Source organism: Diabrotica undecimpunctata, chromosome 4, assembly GCF_040954645.1.
Source record: "Diabrotica undecimpunctata isolate CICGRU chromosome 4, icDiaUnde3, whole genome shotgun sequence".
Classification (NCBI taxonomy): domain Eukaryota; kingdom Metazoa; phylum Arthropoda; class Insecta; order Coleoptera; family Chrysomelidae; genus Diabrotica; species Diabrotica undecimpunctata.
In genome coordinates this window covers 135,506,898-135,524,432 of record NC_092806.1, presented here as the reverse complement: position 1 = coordinate 135,524,432, position 17,535 = coordinate 135,506,898, and the positions used below count along the sequence as shown (strand labels likewise).

At 29.9% G+C, this 17,535-nt stretch overlaps 1 protein-coding gene across 1 annotated transcript; it reads left to right on the top strand.

The window, feature by feature from the left end:
- The first annotated feature begins 6,846 nt into the window (after positions 1-6,846).
- On the top strand, positions 6,847-17,459 carry eEF2 (eukaryotic translation elongation factor 2). The gene is made up of 12 exons (XM_072530355.1): positions 6,847-6,995; positions 7,457-7,671; positions 10,478-10,671; positions 11,464-11,672; positions 11,922-12,181; positions 12,655-12,881; positions 12,955-13,371; positions 13,842-14,076; positions 15,164-15,362; positions 15,435-15,683; positions 15,737-15,994; positions 17,131-17,459. Exons 1-12 carry the CDS (start codon positions 6,993-6,995, stop codon positions 17,197-17,199), a joined length of 2,535 nt encoding a protein of 844 aa, XP_072386456.1. The 5' UTR covers positions 6,847-6,992; the 3' UTR covers positions 17,200-17,459.
- The last annotated feature ends 76 nt before the right edge of the window (positions 17,460-17,535 follow it).

Below are 17,535 nucleotides of genomic sequence, written 5' to 3'. Positions count from 1 at the left end.
TTAAACTAGACTTGGGCTAGTATTTGAAGTACATAAAGTTTTCTTACTTAATTAAATATCGTGTCTAAATTTGGCAAAAGATGAAGTAAAAATATACAAAGAGCAGAAAACTCATGATATATGCCTATTGATCATCTGATGTTCCGTATTTCTTAGGAACTGTTCGATTAGTGAATGTGGGATGGAAGGAGATACATTTGAAATAAGGATTCTTTTGGTCGCAGAAAGAAGCCTGCAGATAAAGATGACGGTGAAATTAATTATGACGTTCGGTGTATTAGTTGATCAACGATGTCAGTAGAAGTGAGGAAAATGTAGATTCGATTATTTGAAATGCGAGATTTAAAAGTAATATTTTTTGGATAAACTATTTTACCAATTTCTTTAATATATTCAAATAAAACAGTATTCAAAATGGAGTGCATGACAATAACTTGTCCCCTTTTAGAAAACGAACGGGAAGGAGGTCTAGAGACTGCGGCAACGACATATGATTTTGGGTTGAAACTGGAGTTGTTTTGTGTAAATGTAAATATTTAATTACTGTTCATGATGTGTAGTTTTGGTTACCTAGACCGTAACACAATATCTAAACGTGAGTACCTAAAGGACCCTCTCCCAAACTGGAAAGAAAGAAAAAAAGGATCTCACCTATTTCTTGGGATTTTCTCTGATTTTCTTTAATTAAACCAATATAGCCACAATTAAATTCGACTATTGAAATATAAAACCAAATTTAATACTCGTCTTCTTATCACATTGTGATTAAAGAACTTCGCTTCGTATTGTTAACTCGTCGATGAATTAATTTATCTGTTTAACACTGTTTAAATCTTTAAAATCCATTAGGAACTTTAACAAGGGTGTTTAACCTTTGACAGTTATTTGATGTTTTTTGAATCGATCGTTATTATTAAAAAAACGGTTTGCAAAAGTGCTTTTTAGCTTCTAAACATTTATACTACATTTGATATTTTTCATGTCATACGGCTGTACGTGGGCTCAATGAAAAGCTGGCGTAAAAGCACAATTTAAAAAAAAAACAGAACTTTCTATAACCACTAACAAGAAACAAGCTGAGATATTGCAGCGGACAGATCTCCCTTGCATTTTTCTGTGGCGATATTTTACGAGTACCATTATTTTTTTGTTTCAAAACTAATTTACTTCTTCACTGTGTATGCTATTGATAAATCGAATTATAAAAATTAGATATTCTTTTACAATGTTCAATTTTCAGCTCTTAATGTTAATAAACAATGAAAATATTTGCAATTTCTTAAACAAGAAAAAAAAATGCTATTTGATTTTCTCTGGGCCATAGAAGGTTTTGGTTTTTTTTAATGTTTTTTTTATTAGCTTTATATTGAGCCTACATACAAGTGTATGACATAAAAAAGTCAAAGTTATTGGAAATTTTTATATGCTAAAAATTTGTTACTCTTCAAACTGATTTTTAAAAACAAATTTATTATATTCTTGATGTTTTTTTTTTAATAATTTAAAACGAAGCCATAAAAAATCGATTGCTATTTACAAAATATCCCTAGAGTGACTGTTTGGACAAGTACAGTTGTTTAAATAATCGGTCTCCTGGATAAACAAATTTAATAACTCATAAACTGTATGGTCGTTCTGTATGACATTTAGCACACTTTAAAAACTCATTAACTGCCATAATTTTAAATAGTTGTATTACATATCGTTATGCAAAAAGAAAGTTATTAACATTTATAAATTATACTTTAAAAATAAGGGTTTTTAAATTATCTCGGTCAATTCTATATGTATTTTAATTATAAAAATATCAATATTAGAGAACATTTTATGATCTATAACTTTTATTTTAACGTTTTATGCGCATAAATTTTTTCACTTTTTACGATTGTTAAAAAAAAAAAGCAAAGCAAAATTAGCTAAAGTCTTCACATAATTGTCATCAGCTACCCCTCATATACCTTTTAGAGACTTTAAATATCTGTTTAAGATTTTTTCAGCTTTTTTAGAGTTGTAGATCATAAAAAGTAATGTAACTTTTGAGAGTATCTAAATTAAAATACAAGAAACTATTAATCGAAATAGTTGCAAAAAACCTTATTTTTGCAGCTATTTATGCAAATTTATAATGAAGAGTTATTTATAAATTAAAATAACTCTTTTTTGTGCAAAAACATATAACATAGCTCCTTGAAATTATGGAAATTAATAAGTTATTACAGTGCGCTAAATGTCAATCAGAGCAAATGGTTTATAGGTTATTTAATCTGTTTATAAACATTTATATCTTTGATATCGTTTATGCCACAAACTTATATAGAGGCTAATGAAAAACTGATGAAAAACACACTTCCTAAAAAAAAAGAATCTTCTATGACCATTACGAGCCAAGAGAGCATTTTATATTTAAAACCAAAGCATTTTATTCTTAAAATCATACTTCCATTGTCTATTAACAGTAAAAGATGAAAATTGAAGGGACTCTAAATAAAGATCTGAATTGTGCGATCCAGCTTACATATGGCATATGCGGTAAAGAAGTAAAAATTTATAACCCGTTAAAATGATGGTACTCGTAAAATACCTCTTCGGAAGTAGAATGGAGAACCATCTGAGCTCCGTTTTTTTTTAGATTTGAACTTTTTTAAAATAAATCGCGCTTGTAAAATTTGCAATATCTTGGCTTCTGTGGCACGTAAAACATAATTTTTTTTTAACTGGGGTAGCTCAACAAAAAGTTGTTTAAATAATCGCTTTCCATGATAAACAAATCGTCACTATTTTTATTAGTTACATTACATACCATTATGCAAAAAACAAAGTTATTAAAATTTATAAATTTCTGCAAAATCAAGGGTTTTTTGCAACTATTTTGGTGAATTCTTTATATATTTTAATTTAGAAACTCACAAAAGGAAGAACTTTTTAAGATCTACAATTTTTATTTTAACTATTTTTCTCTAAACTGGATAAAAAACGTTTTATAAGCAAAAGAATGACCTCTCACTTTTTAAAATTGTTTAAACAAAAACAAACCAAAATACCTGTATGTCTTCACAGATTTATTATTAACTAACACTCGTATATCTTTTAGAACCTTCAAATATCTTTATAAGATTTTTACGTGTAATCAATGATTTTTTTACAGATGGACTGGTGTATAAATTAGTTCTCTAATTTGTTTTTCCGAAGTTTATTGTATCATAATTATAATACCAACGAAAACGTAAAATTCAAATGATGAATGAAAAAAAAAATAAACATTTTTTTTAAGTTAATTACGTAACGGAAACGGTGTAAAATAAAAGAATATAAAAAAGTTTCTATTTACTTACCAGAGTGTAATATCCATGTTTGACAAGCCGAAAGATTTTTTGTCGGAAATCTGAACATTCTTAAACCATGAATTTTGTATGATGATAAACCACATTTGTAATAACAACAAATATTTCCAGCCATCTGTAAAAAACGATTTATTTATTATGGAAGTAACATTATTTTAATTTAAAATCACTTTTTTCAAATATTATCGAATGTATGTATTATCCGCTAAAATTTATTTCTAAATACCTAATTTGTTCATTTCTCATACAAATGTTTTTTGTTTTAAACACACAGAATTAAAATGTTTTACTTACCTCGGACCAAATTTTTGTAATACACTTCCAAATAAAATAAAATATTTAAATTCTTTAAACTTATTTAGATATAGGAAGATTTAGAAGCCACAGTACGTTTATGTACAATTTTAGTTGACACGATATTTACTATGATAGTAATAACTCTATTTTAAATGAATATCTTAAGTGATTCAAGGTCTGTTTTTTGTTACATGTTTAAAATGTTGTAAATAAACATGTTGCTACTATGTCAGTGAAATATTGCAACGCTGGTGAATTTAATTCAATGGATCAAAAATGGACGTTAAGTTTAGTCTTTAACTTTTTCACATAGCACCATCTAGTATAACGTATATCAAACAAAGAATGGTATATTAAAATCTATTGAGACAGAAAGAGTGGTGACATCTAGTGACTGTCTCAATTAGAATCAAACAAATTTATACATTGCGTTGACTAACTAGTTCTATTTAAACAATGGTTATAGTTATGCAAAAATCATCGATTACACGACAAAATTTTTCGCAGATTTCTGAAGCTTTTAAGACATAGGTGGGAGTTACTAGATGACAAATAGATGAAAAAGTACTCGTATTTTTACCTTGCGTTTTTTTTAAACAATAATTTATAGTCACAATTAATGATTTTTTGTCTATAAGTGTTTTACCTTATATTTTACATAAACAATATTTATATCATTTTTTTATATCAGGAATATCTTTATTTTCCCGTTTTTTAAATTAAAATTGATAAATAATTTACGGATATATTTGCAAAAAAAGCAGTTTTTTTGCACTAATTTACAAGTTTTATTAATTTTTTTATTAACAAAATAAAATGTTATTAATACATTTGAACATCGAGGAATTACCATCTTTTAAATTTATGCGAAATTTCCCCCTGATCGGTCAAATAGTATAAGGTTATTTAATTTATTTATTCCTGAGGCTAAATATTTAAACCATTGAACTTGTTCTATTAATGATGCTAGACACATTTAGCAAATTTCATAGGAATATTTAAGACTTAAACTATCTCAGAAGTTAAATGCATATTGCGTTTTTATCGAAATTATTTACAAAATAAACGTTTGAAAAATAGGTATGTTTTTTACTTATAAACAATTGTAATAACTTCTATATTTTTCAAGCTACAGACTTGTACTTGTACCTACAAGTGGACAGCTGGTAAAAAAACTCACATTAAAAAAAAACTTCTATGACCAATAGGAACGAAGTTAGGGACTATTTTTTAAAAAATCATATCTCCATTGTTTATAAACATTAAGAAGTAAAATTTGCACAAATTTTGAATGAAAATCTAAACTTTATATTGAAACTTATAGCTAAAAACCCCATCATTTCCAGGCGCCCGGTACATGTTCTTAGCAAACATTACTTCGGCTGCCCCGCTGCTGACCACCTCTCTACTTCATGTTAGTAAGGCCGACAGTGAGAAGGAGTAGTCCATCTTTTGATTTATTTTGTTTAATTTGATTTGTTCTAGCAAACTATGACCATTGCTCTTTATTTTATTTATTAACGACTTGCCAGAATGTATTAAATCTTGTAACAGCTTAATGTATGCCGATGATTTTAAACTTTTTAAAACAATCCTTAATAAGAAAGATGCACTCAAATTACAAGATGATCTAAGATCAGTTATTCAATGGTTTAACGATTCAAAAATGACTCTTAATGTTAAAAAGGTTTGCAGTAGTTTCATATACGCGAAATAGTGTTATTGAAGATTATTATATTAATGATGATCAAGTTGAGAGAGTGAGTGTTATGAAGGATCTTGGAGTTAAATTAGAAATCAACATGAAGTTCAATATACACTTTTATGATAACAGAGCTTATCGTGCCTTGGGTTTTGTCAGTAGAAATAGCAAAAATTTCAGAATAAGCACAATTATAAAACTCTATAATGCCCTGGTGAGACCACATATGGAATATGCTTCAATCATCTGGTCTCCTACTGCATTTTCAAACTCAAAAATGATTAAAAAAATGATTTTTAAGATTTCTATACGTAAGGAAAAATAAGAAATATCCATATGTGGTCTCATACAGGGTAATGTTAGACCCATTTCAGTTGCAGTCACTTGTCACTAGAAGAAACAGGCAGGCAATTATGTTCATATACCTACTTGATTGTTAACTGTGGTTTAATTGAGTTTATTTACTTTAGAGTACAGAAAAATATCACCAATAAACAATATGTTAAAAATTTGTAATGAATTATTTAATAGACTGGCTCATGTGGATATATTTAATGTAAAAAGCTGTGAACTTAAGACATTGCTTGCTCATCAGCACTAGGTTTAAGGGGTTTATTGTATTTTTTTTTTCCTATTGTATTAATAATGTTCGTTTCTTTCATTCAATTATTGTATTTTTTGTTTTAAACACTTTACATGTATTTACTATTAGTCTATAGTGTTTGTAAGGTGTCTAAATAAATTAATCAATTTATTATTTCTGGTATTAGGTCTACTATCACGTTAAAGTTATCTGCGTTTTGCATAGCTACATTCATTATTTTCTCTAGTGTTGTCTCTCCTAGCCGTATTCTCGTCTCTTCGCCTCTGCTGTTGTACAGAGAGATCTAGGTTACATAAAAGAGGTGTGGGTCGACTTCCAAAAAGATGGCTGAACGATGTGAAAGAAAAAGTGGAAGACAATGGCACCAGGTAGCAAGAGCCAAATTAAAATGATGAAACTAAAGAGAGGCTTATGTCCAGGAGTCTACAGTCAAGGGCGGTTAAAAGAAGAAAAAGACGAAGATATCGGAATAATATATAATATTTACAGGTATACAAAAATGCATCAAAATATTTATTGACTTCCTTTCATACACTGTAGTATGCAAACTTTCTTTGGAGTAGTTATCTATAATATTTATTATTCATTCATATATTGAATATAAAATTATACTATCTCTGGTTTCATGATATAAAAATACTTTTAACCCGTAACTGGCGATCCGGGGAAGCCACAGGGTAGAAGCGGAGAAGAAAAAAAACTTTATTGCATCTTTTTTGGGGTCTCAAAATTGACTTTAATATTTATGTTATATCGTTTTTATTTTTATAAAACGTATATAATTAACTATATAATACAATAATTATTTAAATTCTCACACATTTATAATTAAATTTTTATCATTTTTTTTTATATTTAACAAATTCTAAATTTGCCAAAATGTGCCTAAAAAGATTTCTGGGATATAATCCAATTGGTTGGCGGCAATGACAAGCTGTCTAGTGTCTACGGCGTGGCAGAGAGTCGGTCTCTTTCTTTCACGGGAGTGCGCCATCGTTGGCGTATCGTAATTTTTGGTTGTGCTTGAGAAAATCATCAAACATCCAAAATGGTATGTACCTTAAATCATTTTTAATTGCAAATATGAACAACTCAAATATTGTTTTATTATTTTAAAACTAAATTTTTATCAAAAGTTCAGGTCGAAAGACATTATAAACATTTTTGAGAAATTGCACAACAGTATGAAAGGTTTTGAAAATTAGTGTATTTACATATTGTTTTGTTATTTGGTTGTATATTTAGATCAATTGCAATTTGACATTGTTAAGAGATATAGTTTTTATTTTTGGTAATATTTTGTTAGTCGTAATATTTGCCGAAAGTAAAAACAACAAATATGGTAAGTTGCCAATACCTTTACTTTGTGTAGATAAACTCAAAATGGAATAAAAATATTTATAATTAGTATTGACCGCATTTTCTCAGAGTTTTACCAAAACTGTAAATAGCAAATATCCTTGCTAAAACAATTTACAAATTTAAATTGTTACTAAAACTTTTTTTTTGTAGGTGAACTTCACAGTAGATGAAATTAGGACCATGATGGACAAAAAGAAGAACATCCGTAATATGTCCGTCATTGCCCATGTTGACCATGGTAAATCTACATTAACAGATTCTCTAGTATCAAAAGCTGGTATTATTGCTGGTGCCAAAGCTGGAGAAACCAGATTTACAGACACAAGAAAAGATGAACAGGAACGTTGTATTACCATCAAATCAACGTAAGTAAATAAAATATTTTCTTTATGAGTTAAAAGTTGTTAGTAAATACATTATAATGTATTATGTATGTACTGGAAACAATATTGCACAATATCTATAAATATACTAATCTTGAAATAACATGTGCTTAAGTTTGATATTAAGTTGCCATTGTTTTTTGAATGAAAGAAATTTACATTTTTATCAATCAATATTGTTCTAAAACTTTCTTTGTAGATTTGAGTTTTTGATAATAAAATGATTGTTTCTATGTAAATCAATGGTCCCTTAAGATTGAGAAGCATAAAAATGGAATAATACTGAATAATAAATTAAAATTTCATGTAAAAAAATTAAAAAACCATAGGTCACATGTTATCTTTATGACTGTATTTAGATATACTCCATTCATATGAAAGCATCTTCATTTTTTTTCTTTTTTCTTTGATCACTTCTAGAAATGCATTAACCAATGCTTGAAACTCTAGTTATAGGCCTAATAAAGAGGTGTGCATAGACTAGTTAAATCCTTTGGTGGAGTCAATTGGACTAAGGCAACATTTTATTGTTGTCAAAAATCAATATTCTCAGTACTTCGAAGTTCAGCTACATTATAATACAATTTTTCATCACTTTTTAGTAGGAATTTACATATTTTGACCATCATAGACAATACTAATTAGTCAAACATACTGTTTAGTGCTCGCAAATGATGGTAAATCAAATTGTCTTTTAAAGTTTCGTCCTTAGAGTTTTTCTGCTCTTTGGTCTGAATAGGGAGACAAACAATTTTTATCTATAGATATTATAATTTTTAACTTTTTCAACATTTTGTTGTCAAAAATCAATATTCAGTACCTAGTTTAGTATATTAATAAACTAATGTACTTTCTCCATCCTACATCTCTGTTTACTGCATTCACATGCATTTTGGAAATATGACAAAACCACATTGCACCATCATATTATATCTGTCTCAATAGGATATAATGCTTAGACTGGACCTAGTCATATAGAGTGAGCTCATCCAAAGGATTCTGAATCCAAACCCTTAGATTTACCTGAAAGTGCATCTGATATAATTGTAATGCAGTACCATGTGAAATTAAAAGAAAAGAATTAAAAAATATTAGAGGTACTAAATTGGGCAAACTAATAAGGAAATTAAGTTTGAATATGAAAAATAGTTGTGCAGAATCAAATAGATTTTAGAGAATATCAACAATTTAAAGCCAAAGGTGCTGATTTACTTTTGTTAACAAAACATGAATATGTAAAAGCATTAAGATAATTTGGTAAGCCTCTAGAGAAATATATTGTAGGTACAGCTGCAGCCATTGAATAGTTTACACCCTTACTTATCTAGTAGCCGAGTTTTTGAATATTTACCTCATTTAATAAATTAATTGCACATTTTATGTCAAAATGACGTTAATTACTAGTGGTGGACCCAGAATAGGTTGATTAAAATTTAAACATAAAATCAAAATAAAATAAATCTTATTTTACACAATGTAACTTATAGAAAGAAGTTTTTTTGAATAAGCCCCAATATTGTCAATACAACTTTGCTATCTTGTATGGTATATTCAACAATTTCCTCCCATGCCTGGTTGATTGCTTTCCATAGTTCAATTCTATTCTGCAGCCTACAGTTTCCTTTGTTTAATTTCTTCATCAACTCTGTCCACACATTTTCCATGGAGTTAAGGTCAGGACTCCAGCAAGGCTACAAAAGAACATTAACATGAGTTTCTTCCAACCATTCTCAAAAAATTCTACTTCTTCTTAATGTGCCCCATCCCTAAGGACATTGGTGATCATCATGGCTCATTTGACTCTATCTGCAGCCGTTCTGAAAAGTTCTATTGATGTTTTCCCACTTCTATTCTTTTCCCATTCTACTTATATGTGCTGCCAATTGTCATGTTAGAAGATGAAGTTGTTATTGGAGAATCTCTGGATCACTGATGGCAACATTATGTCTTTAAGAATATGTTATAATCCTGTTAATTTTTCTCCTATATGAGAACAAATGCCCGGGCCTTCAGCACTTATCCGTCCCCATACATTGATGGAGAATCCTCCACTTATGTCTTACATGATGAATATACAATTCATAAATTCCTTCTTCCTTTTAAACATTTGAGTTTGGCAATTGCTCTTGTTTTTTGTTTATCATTCAAATGCATTCTAGGTGTAATGGGCGTGTTGACTAGCTCTTTATTTTATTTTTCAATATGTGTGAAATATTTGACAAGCATTTGACGTTTATAGTAACTCCATATGATACTGCGATTTTACAGTATTACAATGTAAATATGAAGGTGTAAACTATTCAGTGACTGCAGCTGGAATTATTTTTGTGGAGTAGAGAAATTTTGTTTTAATTAAGTATTAAGTTTAAAAAACTAAGTTTATGATATTGTAGAATTCAGTAGCTGATTACTATACTACTTTATATCATATGAGAAAAAGTAAATCACTTCACTTTAGTTCCTTTGCATTGCTACCCATTCTATGGTATTCAATCATCCAAAAATATAACAAAAAAAAAACTAAGAAAAAAATTATAATACCAAAAGGTGCAATCTGTATGATTTAATGTAAATTCAACTTTGAAAAAACTTGGCTAACATTAACTACCTAGTCCTTTAAAATTTGCATATTATGTACATATTGAGCAATATTATATGAATTTAATACAATACTATTATTCAACAACTTGATGAACGAGAAGAAAAAAGATGACTTTTGTTTCTAAAGCATTTGATGTAAGCTGATTCTATGTACACATATATTTAATAATTTATTTTTTTATTTTAGTGCCATATCTATGTTCTTCGAGTTAGATGATAAAGATCTTGTGTTCATCACCAACCCTGACCAACGTGAAAAAGATGAGAAAGGTTTCTTGATTAACCTTATTGATTCTCCTGGACACGTTGATTTCTCATCAGAAGTAACAGCTGCCCTTCGTGTCACTGATGGTGCCCTTGTAGTAGTAGATTGTGTGTCTGGTAAGTGTTATACTTATTAAACAATTTTATCTTGAATTTATAACAAAATAGTACCCTAGTTGTCGTTATATAATGAGATAAAGATACTTAATAGCATTGATTTCATTAAGTATATATTTTGAGCTTAATCATAAGTGTTGGTGAACTATATCTAACAACAGTATATGGCTCATAGATTAAATTTCATATTTTGCCCTGCTGCATGTTTTGTAATATATGCTGCAGTTTCCTACAATGATACAAATAATTGCATTTTGCATTACATTTCTTACAAGTAGCTCACAAATCTCTATAATTATCATTGAACTTTAGTTACCTTAAACATTTTGTAAGATGTTTTTTGCCAAATAAAATATGTAAAATCCATTTATAATTATTAACACATTAAAAATGCCATGTGAGTTGTATTTAACTCACACCCTGTTTGGACAAGGTATTATGTGAGTTAAATATAATTCCATAACTGTTGAGATTCTCAATTTCGGCTTGAAATAAAAGAAAATATTTTAATTTGGCAGTTAAAGTGTTAAATTGTTTTTTTTTTGGTTCCTGATCATGAACATCAACTGATTTAGAGGCTAGCTTTAGTATTCCCTTATCTTTTCAATAGTTTTTCCTGCTGCACATTTCATATTTGAATATAGTAAAGGTTTGTAAAAGCAAAATAAAATAGTAATGTTCCCAAATTGTGAAATATAAAATTTAAGGTTTAAGGACATATTTTGTTTTACTTAAATTCAAATAAAATGAAACAGGTTAATTAAAACTTACTGAGGCAATTTTATTATCTAGGTGTATGTGTACAAACTGAAACTGTACTCCGTCAAGCTATTGCAGAACGTATTAAGCCAATTTTATTCATGAACAAGATGGACCGAGCCCTCTTAGAATTGCAGTTGGAATCTGAAGAACTTTATCAGACTTTCCAACGTATTGTTGAAAATGTCAACGTAATTATTGCCACCTACAACGATGACGCAGGTCCAATGGGTGAAGTCAGAGTAAGTAGTATTTTATAAATAATCAGCCAGAAATTGCATTGAGTCAATTCTTACTTGTATTGTCTTTTTATGGCAAACAAAGGTATTTGTCTCATAGATAAAAGGTCATATTTTGCCCTGCTGTAAGTTTTTTTAATATTTACTGCAGTTTCCTACAGTGATACAGTATACAATTGTATGCTTTATATATTAGTGCTGTATTTGTTTTGTTTTTACTTATATGACTTCTGAATATATAATTTTTATTAGGTTGACCCCAGCAAAGGTTCAGTTGGTTTTGGATCAGGTCTCCACGGATGGGCCTTCACTCTCAAACAATTCTCTGAGATGTATGCTGAGAAATTCAAGATTGATGTAGTCAAGCTAATGAACCGTTTGTGGGGTGAGAACTTCTTCAACCCTAAAACCAAGAAATGGTCCAAACAAAAGGATGATGATAACAAACGTTCATTCTGTATGTATATCTTAGATCCAATCTACAAGATTTTTGACTCCATCATGAACTACAAGTAGGTTTAGTTAGATAAAAATACTGTTCCTAAACCCTATTCATTCTACAAATTCCCAATCGTCAATAGAACCACGTGTAAGCCAAACAGGGTCGTACTGATGTACGACCTATGTATCATATGATTTTTAAAAATATTTACTTTTGAAACTGTTAGTGTAAGAATTTCTTGAAATTTAATCATTATATCACAATTAAACTAAACTCTAAAAAATAACACGACCAGTAAATAACTTAACAATAACTATAACATAAATATAACACAATATATTAACTTAAAAATCAACACGATACAATTAGAATTTAAAATGATCACAAGTTGGGATCTGTAACATGAGAATCTGTCTCGCTTTCGGTAATAAATTATATTTTATAGCCTCTTGATGAATGAGACGGCGAATATCAACACATGCTCATGTTTACTGATGGGAATTTGGTAAACAAATAAACTATAATGCTGTTGTTTTCTTGAAGGAAAGAAGAATATGAAGCACTTCTTCCAAAATTGGGTATTGCCTTAAAACATGAAGACAAAGATAAGGATGGTAAACAATTATTGAAAGTAGTTATGCGTACTTGGTTGCCAGCTGGAGAAGCTTTACTTCAGATGATAGCCATTCACTTACCATCACCTGTGGTAGCACAGAAATACAGAATGGAAATGTTGTATGAAGGACCTCATGATGATGAAGCAGCTATTGGTAAACAGTTTTCTTTAATATGTTATTTCTGTTATTGTAAACATTTAAAACTAATAGATTTATGATTTTTTAGGTATTAAGAACTGTGACGCCAATGCACCTCTGATGATGTATGTATCTAAAATGGTACCCACTTCTGACAAAGGTCGTTTCTATGCTTTTGGTCGTGTATTTTCTGGTAAAGTAGCCACTGGAATGAAAGCTCGTATCATGGGACCCAACTACACCCCTGGCAAAAAGGAAGATTTGTATGAAAAGGCTATCCAACGTACTATTCTCATGATGGGTCGTTATGTTGAAGCTATTGAAGATGTCCCATCTGGTAACATCTGTGGTTTGGTGGGTGTTGATCAGTTCTTAGTTAAGACTGGTACCATTACAACTTTCAAGGATGCTCACAACTTGAAGGTCATGAAGTTCAGTGTATCTCCTGTAGTACGTGTTGCTGTTGAACCTAAGAATCCTGCTGATTTGCCAAAACTTGTAGAAGGTAATTATTGATTTTTAATAGTGTAGGTAATAGTTGTTCAGCCAGTTTCAAACAGTACGTGTTGCTGTTGAACCTAAGAATCCTGCTGATTTGCCAAAACTTGTAGAAGGTAATTATTGCTTTTTAATAGTGTAGGTAATAGTTGTTCAGCCAGTTTCAAACAGTCTAGAAGAAGATAACTGTCTAGTCATAAATTTTACATTATCAGCACCTTCCAGCACCCATAGAGCCACTAAAGAGTTTGCTGTATGGCAAATTTATTTTGTCTTATACAAACATTGACTTTGTTGGCAGTGCAATGGAAGAAGATAATCAATGACTTACATTTAAACGCTGTTACAGGACCTCTATCTTTATGTCCAATGGTGATATGCTACGGTGTAAATCATACACTTCCTAATCCATTACCTTTGAATTGTAAAAACTATTAAATCTTTTGTATATTATTTACAATCTTTCTTTTGATACAGGTTTGAAACGTTTGACCAAATCTGATCCTATGGTCCAATGTATCATTGAAGAATCTGGTGAGCACATCATTGCTGGTGCTGGAGAATTGCATCTTGAAATTTGCCTTAAGGATCTTGAAGAAGATCACGCCTGCATTCCCATTAAGAAATCTGACCCTGTTGTATCTTACCGTGAAACAGTAAGTGAAGAGTCTGATCAGATGTGCCTCTCAAAATCACCCAACAAACACAACAGGTAAGGTTTTTAATATGACAATATGGCATTAATTCTAATGAATTTCAAATGAATTCTCATTTAATTTGTTACATTGTTAACATTATTTTAACAACTTTACTATCAAATGAATCCTATGTGATCTCCTTTATTTTATTATAATTTGGTAAATTTATCTGTCACATGACTACTCTTTCTGTTAGTTTCTTCTATACTTGATTCCCAACTACTACAGGTATATGTATCTATACTTCATTTCAATTTTCTGTAGGTATATCTAAACAAAACTCAACTGATTAACCTTTAGGCAGTTATGTACCTGTTATGTAAGTACTCATGTGATGCCATTTGTCAACAATACATACATTGTTACACCTTTTTAAGGTTAGGTTACTTTACTTTTTTTGCTTAATGTTTCTGTTTTTTGCTTACATTATAATTTGGATTAATACATATAGTGATCTAAAAAGTCTTCAATTTAGTGTCATAAAATGAACCTACATGGTTAGTTGCATGGTGTCTCAAAGCGTAGTATCAGCTTATTACCTCATTAAATTGATAAAACTTAAAAATAAAGTATTCAGTTACTTTCAAATTATTCACAATCAATACAAAACAAAATACCACCAAAAAAACTCAATGATTGAGGAATGAATCTATATTTTTTATAAAGATGAAATCGCTTAAACCCAAGTGTTACCACAGAGCCAAGGGGGTATGTAATGGTTAACAATGATGTCCATTTAAATTTTCGATCCTGAAATATTAGTTCCCTCCAGTTTTGGAATTCCCTGTAATGATTTGCCAGAAACATTTTAATCACTGTACAAGTTCAACTAAATTTCTTGTTCAGCTACTTTATATTAATTTTTCATCACTTTTTTTATAGTTAGTATTTACGTATTTTGTCCATCACAGACAATATTAAATAGTTAAACATACTGTTTAGTACTCGCAAATGATGGCAAATAAAATTGTCTTTAAAGTTTCGTCCTTAGAGTTTTTTTGCTCTTTGGTCTGAATAGGGGGACAAACAATTTTTTATCTAGACATAATTTTTAACTAAAAGATTTCTGGTTTCATTCTAAATTACTTATTTTTCTTATAGGTTGTTCATGAAAGCTTGTCCTATGCCTGATGGACTTGCTGAAGATATTGATGATGGTAAAGTTAACCCACGTGATGACTTCAAAGTCCGTGCCCGTTATCTTACTGAAAAGTATGACTATGATGTAACTGAAGCCCGTAAGATCTGGTGCTTTGGGCCTGATGGTACTGGACCCAACATCCTTGTTGATTGTACTAAGGTAAATATTTAATTTTCTTTGAATTAATGATAGCTGATGTTGACTTATAATGAATTACTTTTATATTTGTAGGGAGTGCAATATCTTAATGAAATCAAAGATTCTGTGGTAGCTGGTTTCCAATGGGCAACCAAGGAAGGTGTCTTGTCTGAAGAAAACTTGAGAGCTGTTAGATTCAACATTTATGATGTTACATTACATGCTGATGCTATCCATCGTGGAGGTGGTCAAATCATTCCAACTACCCGTAGGTGTTTGTATGCTTGTTTAATGACAGCATCGCCAAGACTTATGGAACCCATATACAAATGTGAAATTATGGTAAGTTTTACTATCTACATGCAAGCCACAGTTGCTTATTTTAAAATTTTCAGTGTCCTGAAGTTGCTGTTGGTGGTATTTATGGTGTATTAAATAGAAGACGTGGTCATGTATTTGAAGAAGCTCAAATCGCTGGTACACCTATGTTCTTAGTAAAAGCTTACTTACCTGTAAATGAATCCTTCGGTTTTACTGCTGATTTACGGTCCAACACTGGAGGTCAAGCTTTCCCACAATCAGTCTTCGATCACTGGCAAATATTACCTGGTGACCCAATGGACCCTGGCACCAAACCATACGGAATTGTGCAGGTAAGACAATGAAATTTTCTAAATAGGTATCAAAGTAAAGTATTTTTTGTTGATTATGATTTTACTCAAGTATTCTCTAAGAAATGAACATTGGTGATTGGTTTTTTTTTTATATCTTCTTTGAATAAATATTATAATTACAATGACAATCAGCATTTTTAGTGCCAAGGATTTGAGTTGTACAGGTTACTTCATTAAGCACTCTGTTTTATAATGAAGCTATTGCTAAATACATGAGGTTATCTCTATCTCTAACATTTACAATATGTATGGTACATACAATATAATTTTACATTATTATCTACTTACTTAAGCATATTAACCAAGTTTGATAGTTTGAATTTTTTCACTCATATTTCTTCTTGCTGGTCCTTTAACAACTGTTTAACCTATTAGGATACACAGACTCTCTGTCACGATATGTTACACTATATTCACTTATTACTTTCTTTTCTACTGGATTGATGTATCTCGTATACATAGTTCGGAGCATGAAGAATCATCCTTCTCTTATTTTGGAACCTCTGTATTGTATTTATATTGCTTTAGAGTCAGCCTCAGATTTGAGCAGTATGTCAAGGTTTTCTTTTTTTATAAACAATTTTGGAGACCATTGGTGTTCCAGACTTCTATTTGGAATTTATGGATTTGTAGGTATTGTGTTAGGGTGAATATATTATTCTGCTGCTGTTCTGAGTTTTTTTCCAGAATATGGGGTAGAGTTGTTGCAACTGTTTATGCACTTTGAATTCTTGATAGTTAGTTGGATGGTTGTACAGTCCTGCGTTTTGTGTGATCCAGTTCATTTAATGGACTGCAATAATTTGTTTGTATGTCCATAACCCTGGCATCTACTGAAGCGTCAGAACTATTTATCGAATTTAACTACTTTGAAGGCAAAAACCTTATCACTGTGGTATTTCTGTGCTGTAGTATTTTAAACACTTCATTTGCTGTTGACTCAATGTTTGATTCACAAAGGTTGATTGAATGAGAGTAAGATAATTAATGATTGTGTGATTGGATTATTAGTTGTTTATTGTAAAAGGCAATGTATGTAAATTACAATATCACCAACATTTACATAATTAAACTTTATTGATAGAACAAATAAAACAAATAAACCTTTTTTTCAGGACACACGTAAAAGAAAGGGTCTTAAAGAAGGACTTCCAGACCTGGCACAATATCTGGATAAATTATAAACAACTAAGAAACTTAATTTATGTACAGATTATTTAATAAAATTATTTCAATTTACTCAACGGTTTTTATAGTTAATTGTATTTTTGATATTTTTATTCTGATAAGTTTTCAGTTCTCAAATTGATGGCAACACTAGAAATGAAATAAACTAAATAATCTGACAAATATTTTATGTTTGTTATATATATTTTTTTGTTAACAGTCCAGATATTTGTATATTTATTAATTTGACATCAAAAGTAAATTCTGATAAAACATCTTTGAGTATTTATTTGTGGATGCAAATTCATCTTGTTTTATTTTTACTCCCTTAAAACATTTTATTAGTGTAATTT